Consider the following 15,312-nt stretch of genomic DNA (forward strand, 5'->3'; position numbering starts at 1 on the left):
TGAGCCGTAGCTTAGCTCGCTTCATGGATTGTTGTGTTAGGGGCCTGAACCGTTTGCACTAAAAGTTGTAATTTATAGAACTCAACTTGTCGCTGAGAGCCAAAATCTGATCCCGCGCTCCGGGCCAATGACGATAGTGAGATAATTATGAAGCAGAGCAGGACTGCTGTTATCATCGCAGAGAAGCACATGATCTCAATCAGTCGTGAAATATAATTTAATAGGATTCAGATAGCATCTTGAAGTGAAGCAACAAACTCCAAACATGTGGATGTCAGGCTGTGGAAGGAGAGCAAAGGCACTCCAGTGTTTAGAGTTCTCCATCATGTTGAAGGTTTGTGTCCAAGTGGCGTCACAGGCCCGGATCCAAGTCCAGGTTCACCTGTCAGACTGTTTTTAGGGGGATGTCTGGTGTGTGAAAGAGCAGCTTATATCCATGAAGAATTTGCGCCATGTTCATTGGCCCGTTGCGTGTTGATTCCACCAGGTCCGGCTGTGACACAGTTTTGTTCTGTCCTCAGCACAGCCTCATACCCCACCAGGACAGTTTCAGAAGGGTTTTGCCTGCTGAAGTTTGTTGACTTACCCAGATTTGTTTCTTTGCAAATTTTTTCTTTGATTTTTGTGCTTCTACCATGAGTTTCTCGTTTGTCTGTTTAACTTGTGTTTGTTGACATACGATCTGGAGTCTGCACAGTGTGTTTTATTTTGAAACGCCGTTATGCTGTTCCAGTGTCCGACTTCCTGCCTGGCTCAATCTGCTCTCTGCAGCTTGTCGTGGCTTCATATATATTTGCAGCAGAGTGGAGAGCTGCATCTGGGATGCTTCTGGTGAAATCAGAAACATCGTCTAGGATGGCCGCGATCATCTCTGGCGTCCGCGTCTCAGCCTGAACGTGATGCAGCCGAGCCCGGTGGACCAAAGATTGTTCCTATTCTTTCAATTGCTTACTTGAGACAAAACCTGTTCTATTGCCTTTTTTTTTATTTGAGTGTGTGAATAGTACTTTAATGGTCTTTGTCAGAAGAGGCTTTTTATTTGATATATATTTTTTAGATCAAACTCATTTTCATTGCCTCTGGTTTTTATTAGCCTCAGTAGCAGTTTAGGTGATCTCTTTATTGCATGCAAATAAAGGGATCACCTAAGCTGCTACTGAGGCTAATATTTGAATTGGAACTTTTGCAAGCAATGCAAAAGTGTCTGGTTTCAGACTGTTTACAGCTGTTTCCCTTGATATTCAGTAGTTTCCACTCTTCACTCGGCCCTTCACCTCTTAGTACCCAATCGAAAGGCCTCAGAGCTGGAACAGCTGCTCTGACCTCTTAACCTCAAATTAGGTGGTCGTGACATTGATAAGCAGAGTCTGGACCACATACTGCAGCAGGGTCACTGCCAGGCAGTCTACAAATCTGTGGAGAATTTGCTGTTTGGCCACAGAGTAGTTTTCACTCTCATATGAATCTGCAGATTTGGATGTTTGCCAGGTTTTATGACCATCGAATATATGACGATGAGGCACAATGTAGCCCATTTTAGGTAGAACAGTCGACAAAGCACATGTCATCAAATTAAGGACTCCACCCAGTTTATAGCATAAAGACAGATGTTTCTCATGACCCTTGTTTCTGCTTATCTCTGCTTGTGTGTGTGTGTGTGTGTGAGAGAGAGAGAGATAGACAGAGAGAGAGAGAGAGAGGGTGGGAGAAAGAGAGGGAGACGTGTGATAGAGGCCAAGTCAATCATTTATGGGAGCAGTCAGGAGGTTTAGCCTCAGAGGAGCGTGGTTAGACGCCATGCTTTAACCTCTTTATGGGTTCCAATAAAAGCCTGACAACAGTCACATTTATGACATTAGGTCATGTTAAAGCCATGAGCTGTGTACAGTACCGTAACCTCTGCCCAACTCCGAATTAGTGACTTAATACAAAGTCACTCGTCAGCTACTTTTCAAAAAAGTTTAAAAAAGCTTTTTGTTCTTGAATTGCTGCTCACTGTGAAGGAGCCTGGCTGCAAAAAAAAAGAAGTTTTCTGTTGTGTATTTCGGAAAAAATGTGTAATTTGGTTTACACAACCGCTGTGTGCACTCCTGCTGGACTCTCAGATGCATGCTGGAGGCCATCCTCACCCCATCCACCATCCGCCTTAAGATCTTTGTTTGCGTTTCCATGTTTTTGAGTTTCCACTCCCATACACCTGTCAAGAAATGTCGTCTCCCTTTTTTTTGTCTTATTTTTAATTTGTTCTTTTGCGTTTTGCTTTCTGCATTGTTAACATGTTTTGTTTCTTTCTTTCCATTCTGTTTCCTTTCTGCCATTCAGTACCTACAGATGAAATGGCCCCTGCTAGATGTTCAACCAGGAGGTCTTCAAAGTAGACAAGCACTTAAAGATGCCAGGTCCCCGTCACCGGCACACATCGTTGTAAGTAAACACTCCGCTCGGTACTTTTCCTCTTTCACCAGCTCTTCTTCCCTCATTCACGACAGGAAGACAAACAAACCCTGCTTTTCTTCTCTCATCCATCCTGTGAACAGCTTCAGTGTTAAAGCCCTCCCCTTTTCCCCATGAATGGATGTTTTGACTGGAAAAATGCATATTTGTTTGCATTTGCCCTTAAATCACAGTCCCTAACACACTCAGATAGTTTTATGTGAGCTCGTTTTGACAATTAAAGTTTTGTGGATCTCTGAAAGTAGAGCTTTTTGCCTGTTGCGATTGATCATTAGGCGACTGGGAGTGGAGACTGCCACTCAGGCAGGTGCAGCAGTTGTTCTTTGGACAGCCACACCGCCTGTAATCCTGGAGAAAATGATCACTCCCAGCTCGGCCTTGCACCGAGCTGGATGATTATGGAAAGCTGGTCTCATGTTGACGGCGTTTTTGAGAGAATGAGCTAATGCTGGGCTGCTAACATACTGTCTTTGAGAGAAGTGTGGGCGTTCCTTCAACATTGATTACCCTATCCATGGAGTTGGAGGAGTAGTCTGGCAGGAGAGTTGGCCGGACAGCGATAGGGGCATATGCAGTGGATGCACATAACAGAGCATCCACCGCAGGCACGTCGATATCTAAGAGGATAGCAGCTCTAGAATGAACAGTTGAACGTGAACTTAGTTGTTAGCCAAAGGCATGAAGTTTTCAGGAGGTCAGTGGAAAGGTTGAACATAGGGAGGTGTACGTATGTGGTCACAGGGTTAGCGAGCCAGGAAAATCAATGAGAGTGGGGATTGAGCAGAATTAGTGAGGTGATCATGAGTGCCCTGGGCCATTATTGGCACAGTTGTTACTTTTGTCTTGGAGTCGTGCATCTTCTGCATATCCGTATGAAAATGGAAATTTGAAAAGCAAATAACGATTTTAAGACGGAGAAGCCTTCCAAGTTTATATGCTCATGAATACAGTATCTCCTGTGGTAACAGTTCAGTGCTGGAGCTAATAATACACCGCTGACCCTTTCTGTTTATGCAACAACACGGTTTGCAGTCGTCATGGCTCTGGAGCTCACCAAGAAGGTAGTGATGATTTTCATCGCGCAAATTACGCCGTCAAGACGCATTGTCCTTCTGAGTCACATTTGACATTTGATCAGTTGGGTTACTTTTATGGTCTGCAATAAATACCATCTAGAACGGTTACTCAAAAGTTGGCGAGCCGAGGCCTCCTTGGTATTTTGCCCGTTCAAGTTAAGCACGTCTTAAAATAGCAGGAGTCGACAAGGCTGTTTATCTGAAACAGAAACCTTGTCAAAAGTTGCGTTTGAGACAAAGAGCTCGCGATGACAGTGTTGTTCTGAACAAAACAAGCCCAGCTAAGGCCCTCCTTATCTTTCCCTGCGATGCCAGTGTTATTTTTATACCAAAGAGTTCAGGGGCCTCTTCTTACTCTGTTATTTTAGGAGACGCTGAGAAAAGAGTCCCAACTCCTATGAAGTCATTAAACTGGTCGTAGGCAGCACAAGCTGCAGGTAAATACTTGAGGTTTTATCCTGCTATGAGTCATATGGCTGTAAATACTTCCCACCTCACATCCACCTAAACGCCTGCTGTACAATTCACTTTTAAAGGAAGTTTAGGAACAACTCTAACATGTCATGGTTGCAGACCCAACTTTTTAAGAAGGCATTAGTGACGTCATAACACATTTTATATACGTTTCTCTTGTATGACCTTAAAAAAAATCAGATTGTGCAGTGATGAGTTGGGTGCTAACGTGATCTGTAATTACAGCAAAACACTTTTCTGTCTTAGTTTTGGGAAAATAAGTGCAAACATCTATTTTTCACAATGTACACAGAGAGTCGTAATACAAACAGTCAAGCGTGCAACACTAACAGGCCTGGAACAAACAGGCAGCACCAGCAAGTCATCACAAAACAGAAATTGGCTGTGGGGCAAAAACAAACTTGAAACAACAAAGATGGACAAGCAGTCAGATGGAAAAAATAAGGCTCGCTGAAGTGCAGACATTCACAGCAACACGCTGCAGTGACTGTAATACGAAATCCTGAGCGTCGGTCTGTTATTAAGTATGAGTTTGTGTTATCATGGCAGATGAAGCCGAAGCTCGCTTTAAAGTAACACTAAATTGTGATATAACAGTAAGAGAAAAGGATGTGTGAGAACAGGAAGTTTGCATATGCAGCCTGCCTCCATGGCGAGGTTAAAAACACCATGCGGTGCCATCCATCATTGAATTTCTGCACAGACAGACCTCAGACCAGGGAATAACCGATTTGATTTCATCATGAGGTTAGAATTTTAACCACAATTGAGACTGAAGAGAGTCGTCCAAATCCTGAAGGTGTTTTTTTTTTTTTTTTTTGCAGGGTGAAGAAAACAGTTGAATTTAATGATAAACAACTCACTTTCTGAGCCTTAGATTAACCTTCTGGCTCCTTTCTGTCTTTGTGCTTCAGTTCTAAGCAGAAAACAAAAGCAAAAGCAGAACAGAGCAGCTGGAGCCCCATTACACACATATCGTGATTAGTACTGACACTGATCAATACCAGAGAATGTATGGTAATATTATATACTGCCCGGCCCTCGTGCGATCTGTTTGATAGAATACACAGGCTGGTAAGATCAGAGGCGTTGCAGCATCGCCGCATCGTCTCACAACTCGCTGTTAGCACAAGTGATACAATTGAATGTGAAATGCAGCTTGCATTGTTGCCGCTCCCACCATCCTGCTCCAGCATCCACCTCTGACTGAGAAGGAAGTGTGATTGAATGTTTCCCTGGTTTGCATCATACTGGCTGTTGTACATATAGAAAAGACAGATAACTGTGGACAGCATCGTGAATGCCAATGATAACCCCACACGGACTCCCGCTGGTGTCACTCAGTCAGTCAGGCTTTTCTCTTTTCATTTTTTTCTCCCTTTTTCACCACAATATGTAGGCCTGCGTGTTCCAGTACGTGATCCCCTTATCAATAAATTGGGCTGTAAACGGTAGTGTCTTTTTGTTTACAAATGCGAAGAAACACTCAGACACCTTGACCTCTCCCTGCCTGGAGCGCTAGCAGGCTGCATTGGCAGTGATAAGGAGCCGTCAATTGGCCTGCTAGATAACAGCGATCTGAAGCCTAAGTGACCCTGAGACAGTTGAAACAACAATAGAGAGACAGCGATAGACCGAAGGAGGGATATAGATGGGTGTAGATAAAGCCTGTTAGAAAGTTGTGGCCGAGGAGAAGGATGGAGGAGAGACGGACGGGGATGGAGATGCAGACAGACGGTCTCATTTGCGGCTGGAAGGCTCAGTCGAGGTGGAACGCTGGAGGATCAGCCGAGAAAAGAGGAAGTGACCTCACGCAGGCCGGTCTGTCTGAGGGCACGCTGTATGCCCCTGTTTACCATGCCCTCAAAGGGGGCCACGCAGGACCTTTTGAAGTGCCTGACCACCCCGCAGGCAGCCTCAAAACCTGCCGCTGCTGAACTTTTATGCCATTGGCTGAAAGTTATTCAATATTTATCCACCTATTGATGTGTATTTTTTTTTTTTTTTTGAGGGAGAGACTCCAAGATACATTTTTATGCCTCACACGGCTCCTGAGGGAAAGATCACAAACAGTCCTTGCTTTGTCAACTCGCCTTTTATTATGATGTTTTAATTTGACATTGTGGACTTGAAGAGTCTTTGTGGGTACTTAGCAGCAAGAAGTAGCTTTAAGCCCGTGGACAAATTAAGGAAATGTGTGTGTGTCTGTGTGTGTGTTATTGTTTTTTTTTTGCCGCTTTCACACTTATGGTATTTAGACAGTGATTATTGCATTAACCCAGTAACACAACATACCATACCGGATTGATTTGTAACCCCCGACTTAAAGTGTGCCTGTGCTGATAGCATCCACATTGGTGCAGTAAAGGACTCAGCTGGAGTCCAGGCAGGCTCATGTTGGTAATGTCATGACATAATTTGGCTCATCTCACAGTCGTGTGATCAAACTTTTGTTTCAGTCTCAGATGAAGAGCAGCAGCCTTAGAATGAGAAGTAAAAGCATTTTAAACACAAGTCATTCTTACTGAATCGCCTTTCTAATTTTGCCATTCTGGGAATTGGGGCAGAATCATGCAAATGTTAAGGGCATATGCACACAAACATCTTTCCTGACATTCACGTGCATACACACACACACACGCATACACATGCACACACACACACACACACACACACACACACACACAAGTGCGCATACACAGCCTTAGAGTCTAGAGCCTAGCCCTGCTCGAACAATGTCTCCATTGTTTTGTGGGCTTTCACTGGCAGCAGGGGACGGCTGGAGTGTTAACCATTTCCCAACTGTGCCTCACTGTGTATTCTTGTGTGTGTATGTGTGTGTGTGTCAGAGGTAGTGAAGCATGGGCTCAGGGAGGGAGGGAGGGAGCGCACTTGCTCCAAGTGTATGGTAATTAGTGTGGAGGAAGTGATGGAATCTGGCCATTTTTATGGCCTGCAAGACCTCCCACCTGAGCCTTTACAACTACTGAACAACTTATTTTATTCCCATTCAGTCTCACTCGTTTCTCTGAAGAATGTGCACTGGAGAGAGGCCGCGTGAAAAGAGCTGACGTGTTTCTGATATCATTTTGAAGAAACAAAATGCGGCGTCTTAGCCAAGCATTCAGAAAACACATGCCACAGTAACTCTGTGCATCCTAACAATGGGCCAAAGCACTGCGCTGCCATGTGACCGTTCCTCTTGGTCCATGTTAGAAAAGACAGAGCCCCGATCACATTCACCCTCCTTGACCGTTCCTCTGTCCGTTTTGGAGGAACGGGGATAAAGGGGGCTTCCTGTGGCCTGAATGGGCCATGCACCTGGGCTGGCCAGACAATTGCTCAAGACTCTGGGAAGCTTGGCCTCCTCAGCTGTTAATGAGCGACCCCATGGTCAGCAGGCACCACCCACACACTGTCCACAGGCTTTACCTAGAATGCTTTCTCTGTCCTGCCTTATGCCGACCTTAAAGTGCTCTTTCCCTCTGTATTTTAAGCCCTTTTCCAAATAACCTCTCTCACCTCCTTTTTGTCTTCTTTCTGTGCATGCATTCCTCCATCCACCCTTACCCTTTGCTGCAAGAGGAAGCTCATATCTCAGAGTTGTGGTCACTCTTGGATCCAGAGTTGCAAAACGCTCTTGGCATGTAGGATTAGACGATATAACAGACATTCGCATCTGGTTCTTTTTATCCATAGACTGGTTACTTTACATGTAGTGTATCATGACATATGTTCATACAGAAATCTTCTTTTACATATACTGTCCAAACCTCAGATAGAGGCCATTGTGTCTGTCAGCTGCCTCTCACTGTCTCACCCCAGACAAGACGTTTGTTCAGGGGGTCACGCTTACATCATCGGCTCGGGCCCAAATCTGAGGCCGTCGAGACGTGGCGTCAAGCCCCGGGAACCGTGACAATGAAAATGAGAGCACCTCGGTCATTGTGTCTGTCCAGCAGTCTGGATGGCCGCTTGTTCCCTCAGACAATCCCGTCAGTGTTGGCTTAGTCAGCAACAGTACTGCAACGACTCGAGGGTCCTCCTGCCCCTTCATGGACTATGGACATATTTTTAAGTATAGGTGCCTGATTAATTTGCGTTTGCATACTTTTTTGTCAAACGTGTACACTGAATGTGCGAAGGACATCGTTAAGGATCTCTGTTACAGCACATGATTGTAGGAACTGTGAACAGCAGTTTGTTGTTTCTGTCTCTGTGAGTTTCTGTGAGTGTGAATAGCTCCAGGGCTACTGTCGTCTTTTTTTTCTTTTTTCCTTGCCGTGGTATTTGACCGTTGCATAACCCCTGTGAACTTAAGCTACCCCAGAGTATGTGTGACTCTGAGTTGGACATTCACATTTAAAATGGATAATACGTATTTGTATCGGTAAGCGTGTGTGTGCAAGCTTACCAATAACCACACGCTGACTAGCTGTTATGAAAAGTTATCTAGCTGGCCCCGGGGTCAAGCACAAGTAGAAATAGAAACCCAGTGATCTCAGTGCAGAGAGAGCGACTGACACGGTAGCTTTTAGGTGCTGGAGCCCAAACTTAAAGCTCCTGTTGCTTTTCTCTGCATGTTCTGAGACTTCTGCTAGCGTGTCCTTTCTTCCCCAGGAAATCAATAACTCCCATTCCCTATTTTCTTCCTCTTTCTCCCTTTCCTGTCCTCTATCTGTCAGAGAGAAGGGAGATCTGAATTTCAGTTGATACAAGTGTGCCAGGTTAACCTCTGAATGCCTCCTCCTCTAAAGAAACTTGTGTTTGAACAGCTAGTAAGACCAGGCAGTTCACAATTTCAATTTCAGAGCACAGTGAGGTGGTAAAAATATCAGATATGGCTGATCAGGGTACCCGCTGTCAGCCTGCTTCCTTATTTTCATTATAGGCTCACTCAAACTGCACTTTTAACAGCGCTAACATCTAGAAAAACAGAACTTTAGGACATTTTGGTTGATATTATTATATTATATATATTATTGTGCTGGATCATGCTACCCGTTTGCAGTTTATAGATATTTAGTCGGGGTGGGAATCACACAGTAACTCATGATGCGATATGTTGTCCACGATGGTATCAGGAAACTGTGATTCTGTATCACGATGTGTGTGCAAGTGAAGTAGAAAAAATAACCCTAAAAAGGCAAAAAGCTGGAAATTCTATATTTATTCAGCTGAGATGAAACAATTTGCATAAAAGTGCATGCCTCCCTAACACACACACACCTGCATGTATTAATAAAAATATCGACATGTGGTGCCAGTGTATCAATAATGTATCCCAAGAGGAAGTAATGCTATATATTCCCTCATCAATATTTTGTCCCACTCCTGATATTCAGAGCTTGATGTGTGCCAAAACGTGGTGGCGACAGTGGATCCCCAGACCAGCTGACTGCTCCTGTGGAGATGCCGAGGAGATTAAAATGTTCTCCCAAAGTGAAAGGGTGTTTTAACAACCAGTCAGCCAGTACCAACAGCCACGTAACCAGTGCAGAGCCGGTGTTCCCCTATTCTCTGTGTGTAAAATTAGTAATAATGGGGCCGAACACGTACCCAGGAGAAAGCTGAGCCAGCAGAGACGAGGTAGTAGTTTAAATAACTAAAAAGCCAGGGGATGCATTATTTCCAGGGAGAGCACGTTGCCTTTGCATAAAACCTGGTCGGCTGGGATTGTGTACAGATGTGTATGTGTGTGTGCGTGTGTGTGTGAGAGAGAGAGAGAGAGAGAGAACGGACAAGAGATGGAGAGCTGATATAATTGTGTGACTTGGGAACGTCCGTCTTTGCCTTTCAGGGGCCCTTCTGCTGGGAATTCCCCGGACAGTCAGATCTGAGCCTTCACCAATTTCATTTGGTGAGAGACCTTTGAATTCCAAAAATATCTTGTTGGATTTTTTTGGTTGATTCCACACACAAATTAACAACTGATAATTGCTGATTATTGTCTTTTTAAGCAAAAGTAATGAATGAAAACCCTGAATCCTGGTGATGATGCTGATAATCATGCTGTGTTGTGCTTTGTGCTGTAATTCAGTGCTGCTGCTATGCTGCTGGTGTGGTTTTTAATGTTTTACAATGTCAGTGCAGGTGAGGGGATATTTGTGGGGGAGGGGGATATTTTGGATGGTGCATACATCATACACTAAACAGAGACCGTCCACCTTCGTGGGGGTAGTCAAGTTGTTTTCTCCTCCAGCTTTGTTTGACTTTTAACTCATTTCTCTGTGTTAAGGATTCTGTTTGCCTTCTTTATTTGTCTTATGCGTAACAGGTCTCGGTTTCTGGATCGCTCTGGTTTAATGCCAGCATCCTTTTTAGCCTTGGGAGTCATTGTTGATGTATTTGGTTTGAATTAGCCTGCGATCTACCAGCAGGAGAAGGGAGGCTTTCTGCTTTGTTTGCATGTCTTTGAGAAGCTGTTTATGAGCATCATCTGGGTCTGAATGTTAGACAAAGAGGTAGAAAAACACGCTGTTTGTGTCGGCTGATAGAAGATCTGGATTAGAGGTGACCCAACCTGAAAAGTGCTGCAACACTGCATGCTTTTCTCTGATTCCAAACAAGATGTCCTGCAACAAGACGGCCCTTGAATATGTAATATAAAGAAAGTTGAAGCTAAAGGTAAAGTTGGTCTTGCTTTCACTGCAGAGCTGCCATGCTGGGGACATCAGTGGGCCTTGTTGTGATTTGGGCTCTGTGAAGCCGGGAAGACGCTGGCATTGTGAAGCCCAGAGAATAACTTATTAATCTCCTCTGAGGCGACCGTGGCTCTGTGGATTGCCTACTTGAATTGTCTGACTAATCAATTGCTTGTTGATTTTGCACACTCTGCCGGGCCTTTGTTGCCAGTAAATAACACGAGCCCTTTAAAAAAAAAAGAAATAGGGGAAAAAAATGAAGAGAAGAAAGAAGGTAAATCATGCTTGATTGTGAAAACAGCTGTTAATATGATGTGCGGTCGAAAAGGATTTTGGACAAAATAAGGCAACAACAAAAAAAAAAAAAAAACATTCCTCTCTCCATGTCAACTTGCTGCTTCTCCTCCCTCTCTTATACAAGCGCCTTTGCTGGAACTTGTTTGACAAGGTCTGGCAGGATCACTGATGGGTGTGCCTGTCTTACTGCGTGTGTGTCTTACAAACACACCTTTGTCTACGCCAGCGTATCTGTAGTATCCTTGCATATTAGGTGTGATTTCAGTTTTGGATGACTAGTCAGAGCTGGGTCAGGCCAGGTTATAACTTTCATGTGTTTGCATACGAGAACATGGGATCATTTAGCCCAGAGATCTGCCTCACAGGTGCAGAGTGGATGCTGAGCAAGAAGGAAAAAATACTTGTGTGGTCATCATGATTTGGGCAGAGTTCATTTACACAAAGGGCTGGGATCAAGGTTCAGAAGTGATATTGATAAATAATCTAATTTATGATGAACCACTCCTAACAGACTGACCGTCGAGTGCACTCATCTCTGACAAATTTTCCCAGATAGCACGATCCCCGGCTCCGCTCAGCGGCCAGCCTCGTGAGCGACAACAGACTCAGCAGCTCCCTACGCTACTGTATTAACACTGGAGGCCGTTTCACAGGGAAACTTGTTTTGACAGAACTCCAGGTGTCTCATTGTTGGAGCTGGCATGGTTCAACAGATTTACCAATTAGCACTGGGCTGAGGGCACAGGAAGGGTGGGAGTGGAGGAGAGGGGAGGGGAGGGAGGAAGGGGAGGGAAGAAATGAAATGGGGGCGGGGGCGCCGATGGATGAGGCGGATTTGGCCACAGTGATGGAATGAGATTTTGAGTGAGAGGTGCTGGTAGGGGAAGGTGTGGATAGAAGGTGGGGGGGGGGGGGGAGTTTGTGACCATACGAAGGCAGGATGGAGTAAGGCGATCCGTGACCTCTTTTTTTTTTTTTTCCCCAGCAGCAGTATGGAAGGGGCTGAGGTTTGAGCTGAGCCACAAAGAGGAGGGGAACTACATAGAAAAAGAAGAACAGGGCAGGAGGGTAGTAGAGGAAAAGGGGAGACTGTGTTACTGAATGGAGACTTTTTAACTCAACGTACACCTCAACTCAGCTGAAACGTCTTCTTCAGCTTTTGTACCTACTGAATAAAGCATAACTGTGGTCACTTGTGGTATTTTGGTTCTAGATAAACCCCTGACACTTGAATCTGTTGTTATGCGTTGCTAGCACATCTGCAGGAGCGTTGATTTGTTTTTGCTGCAAGTCCCTCTTGGCTTGCTGTTCTCACTCTGGTACGAGGCAGAATTGTGTGGGATTAAACACAATGTTATTACTCTCACTAACCCTCTTTGTTATTCCTCAGAAATGTCTGCTCCTTTTTCCAGGAAGTTTGGAAGTGAACTTTTGAGAACGGGTTGAAGTGATTAAGTGAATATCCCAGGGGTGGCCTGCAGAATTTAGAGTAGTTTTTGGCTCTTGAGTGTTATGACACTGGCACACGCATGCACAGGCAGTGTAGCATGCATGTGTTGTAGGTACATGAGCAACATGAAATCACTGCCCTCTCAAAAAAGGGGGTTGAAAATATATAACTAGTGAGGGTGTGCTTGCAGTATTTCGTTCAAACTGACAGCTTTTCTGAAGTTGAGAAAAGTTTCATTTCTTGGAGGAGCATGCTTTTTTTTCTGTGTGTATTTGAGTCGACCAATCACAACAAAGAAAAGTCGGGCTTTCTCTATACGTAGGAAGCTGTCAGTTTACTACAACAACCAGAATAAAACTGGAAAATAGCGGAGGAGAAGCTGAGGGGTAGCTTTTTGTCTGATCTTTTAGTCTGCAAGCAGTGCATGGGATGCCTTGTTTGAGTCAGTGTTCAGCATCGGGGGACTTGGACAGAAGTAATGTTCATGGCAGCTAGTCTTACGGAAAACTGGTGACCTGAGGTCACAAAACAGTAGGTGCTGAATGCATGGCATAAAAACGGGAGTAGTGAGGATGGATTTTTCTATCATCACTGAGCAGAAATGATTTCAGTCGCACCGGGAAAGGTTGTCAAACGCTTGAAGCCTAAATATTTCCTGCATACCCTTTAACAGTGCTTGGAGGGGTTGTAGTGGTGCAACGTGGTATGAAAACTGACTGATGACATGTACATTTGCTTATTTACGTGATTGAATTCTACTGTGTTAGTGTTATTAAAAAAAACTCTAGCACGTAATATTTTGTGAAAATATAGTAAAGCATTTGTTCACCCTTTGTCTTCATCCCTTTAAGGGTCGTTGTAGCTGATAATAATGATAATAGCAATAATGATTATAATTGTGTCACACCGTGATATTTTATGAGTTATCCTACCGTGAAAGTCTCATACTGTTGCGGCAAGAGTAGATACCTCATAACTTGTGGGCTACCAGGGCAATGCTAAGCTAAATTAAGACATTAGTATTTAAGAATCCAACCAGCCACAGATCAATCATCAGAGAAGCAGTCGATAATAATCAAACTGGAAAAGCAAGTTTCAACGATGCAGCACACAAGCTATTGGTGCGTCCTTAATGATAAGCTCCACATCGCTATGTGGCCTCATGAATCTCTGGTTTTGTAATGACTTAGCGTTGAGCGATCCCACAATTGCTATGGCGACTGCTTGTTGTGTACATATGTACAAGCAGCTTGTGATTGAGAGTGATGGAGACAGCTTTGTGGAAAGGGAGAGAAGAAGGGGACCGGAGAGGCGAAGGAGGGGTGGAGAATATGAAGCCCCGCCAAATTCCCCAAAGAACAATTTACAGTTATGGATGAATACGCTGTCACAGTCAAATTTTAACTCTGTGGAAGTGTGTGTGTGTGTGTGTGTTGAAGACAGTGGAATGCTGAGTGATTCCAGAGAGCACTTAAGCTGCCTTGAATTCAGTTTTCTGTTCCCCCCGCGTTATAGCGGGAGAGGGGCTCGTCTTTGGAGTTTGTAAGGGTAAACACAGGGTATCTGCTTTCTGAGTCATTTAGCATCGTCCTCTGTCACCTTCCTCATATATTCTAAACAGTGTTTTCAGGTTTGTCAGGCCAGCCTGAACGAGACTAACCCCCCCAATTTATTTGATTTTGCTCCTCTTGGCAGTTCCACTGAAGACCTATCTGAACTTTTCTTGGATTTGTTTGGCTCTGGTTTTGATGTGCGTGTTGTTGTTTTTTTTTTTTCTTCTTCTTCTTCTTCTCCGTCTTCCAAGTCTGTGTAGTCGACGGCGCCTGAGTGCCAGGCCCTGCTTTTGTCTCGGCCCAGGGAAGGAATTTGATGTGAGACTTATTTTCCTACCCAGTCAGTTTCTTTGAGCGTTTTTCCCCCCGCTCCTCTGTTTTTTTTGTTTTTTTTTTTGTTTTGTTTTGTTTTTTCTAATAGTCCTGGAAGTTTGGGACACTTCTTTGAGGCAGGTGACGCTGCGATTTGACTGCTCTTGCATACCTGTGCAGGTGTGCGCACGCCGTTGTATTTGTTTATCCAGCCTCTCAAAGAAATGTACTCTAATTGGGTGGCCTGTTAAAACGTCACTGAAATCAGTCATGTAATAGCAAGAGGGAAGTGTGACGGGGTGAAAAGGAGACCTGGATTCCATGAGATTAAGGAGGATCACCATACTAGAGGTTTCGGATGAAGGGAGAGTTATATGAGCTGACGTTATATGGGCTGTTTTTCATGGGAGAGAAATCTAAACTCACGTGTCAGACTAGTTTTTCTCATCAGCGAGATATGCTATAGACGCCCAACATCGGCCAGACGTCGCCTGGGAATGATGCAGAGAATTGCATGCTGGGAAAAGAATAAACAAGCCTGTCACCAAAGTTGGGAAGAACCCTTAGTGCAGCGCTACTGTCAAAAAGCAGCTTCCATTTCATACATTATTAACATTACCTAAACGCATTATTTGTGTATTTATTCATTCATTTGTCTTGTTAACATCCTCCTGGAGTAAGATAAACAGCGCGGCCAGACTGGCTGTGTGACAGTTGTGTGTGAGATTTGAATAAAAAGCCCGGCAGCCTGATTGGAGCGAGACAGGAGCGGATTCTGTGGACACCAGACTTCCTCTCCAGGCTCATTAAGGGACAGTAAGGCGATGATGTCGAATCGGCGCGCACTTTACCGGCCTGCCTTTTTCTTTGAACAGCGTCGGCCTCTTATCTGCAACATGCTCTGTTCCTCCATAACAAGACGCTCCCACTCCCATGCACACACACGCTCTGTCTGTCTCCCTCACGCGCACACACATTCTGCCTGCATACACACTCCTCATACTTATTTAGTTTGTGTAGACAGAAAACTCTTAAGTATGTGGCTTGTCCAC

The 15,312-nt window shown here is 44.5% G+C and overlaps 1 protein-coding gene across 12 annotated transcripts in view; it reads left to right on the forward strand.

Moving 5' to 3' along the window:
• The window catches only part of tcf7l2 (transcription factor 7 like 2), an 87,954-nt gene that overhangs the window by 28,321 nt on the left and 44,321 nt on the right, over positions 1-15,312 (forward strand). For 6 of the 12 annotated variants that reach the window (XM_041963050.1, XM_041963055.1, XM_041963051.1 and 3 more), the window contains exons 4-5: positions 2,323-2,424; positions 9,805-9,864. In XM_041963050.1, coding sequence (XP_041818984.1) covers positions 2,323-2,424; positions 9,805-9,864 — 162 coding nt within the window. The remainder of the gene's footprint in view (positions 1-2,322; positions 2,425-9,804; positions 9,865-15,312) is intronic. The other 6 variants (XM_041963056.1, XM_041963058.1, XM_041963059.1 and 3 more) reach the window with 1 other exon arrangement.

Source organism: Chelmon rostratus, chromosome 21 (genome assembly GCF_017976325.1).
Source record: "Chelmon rostratus isolate fCheRos1 chromosome 21, fCheRos1.pri, whole genome shotgun sequence".
NCBI lineage: Eukaryota > Metazoa > Chordata > Actinopteri > Chaetodontiformes > Chaetodontidae > Chelmon > Chelmon rostratus.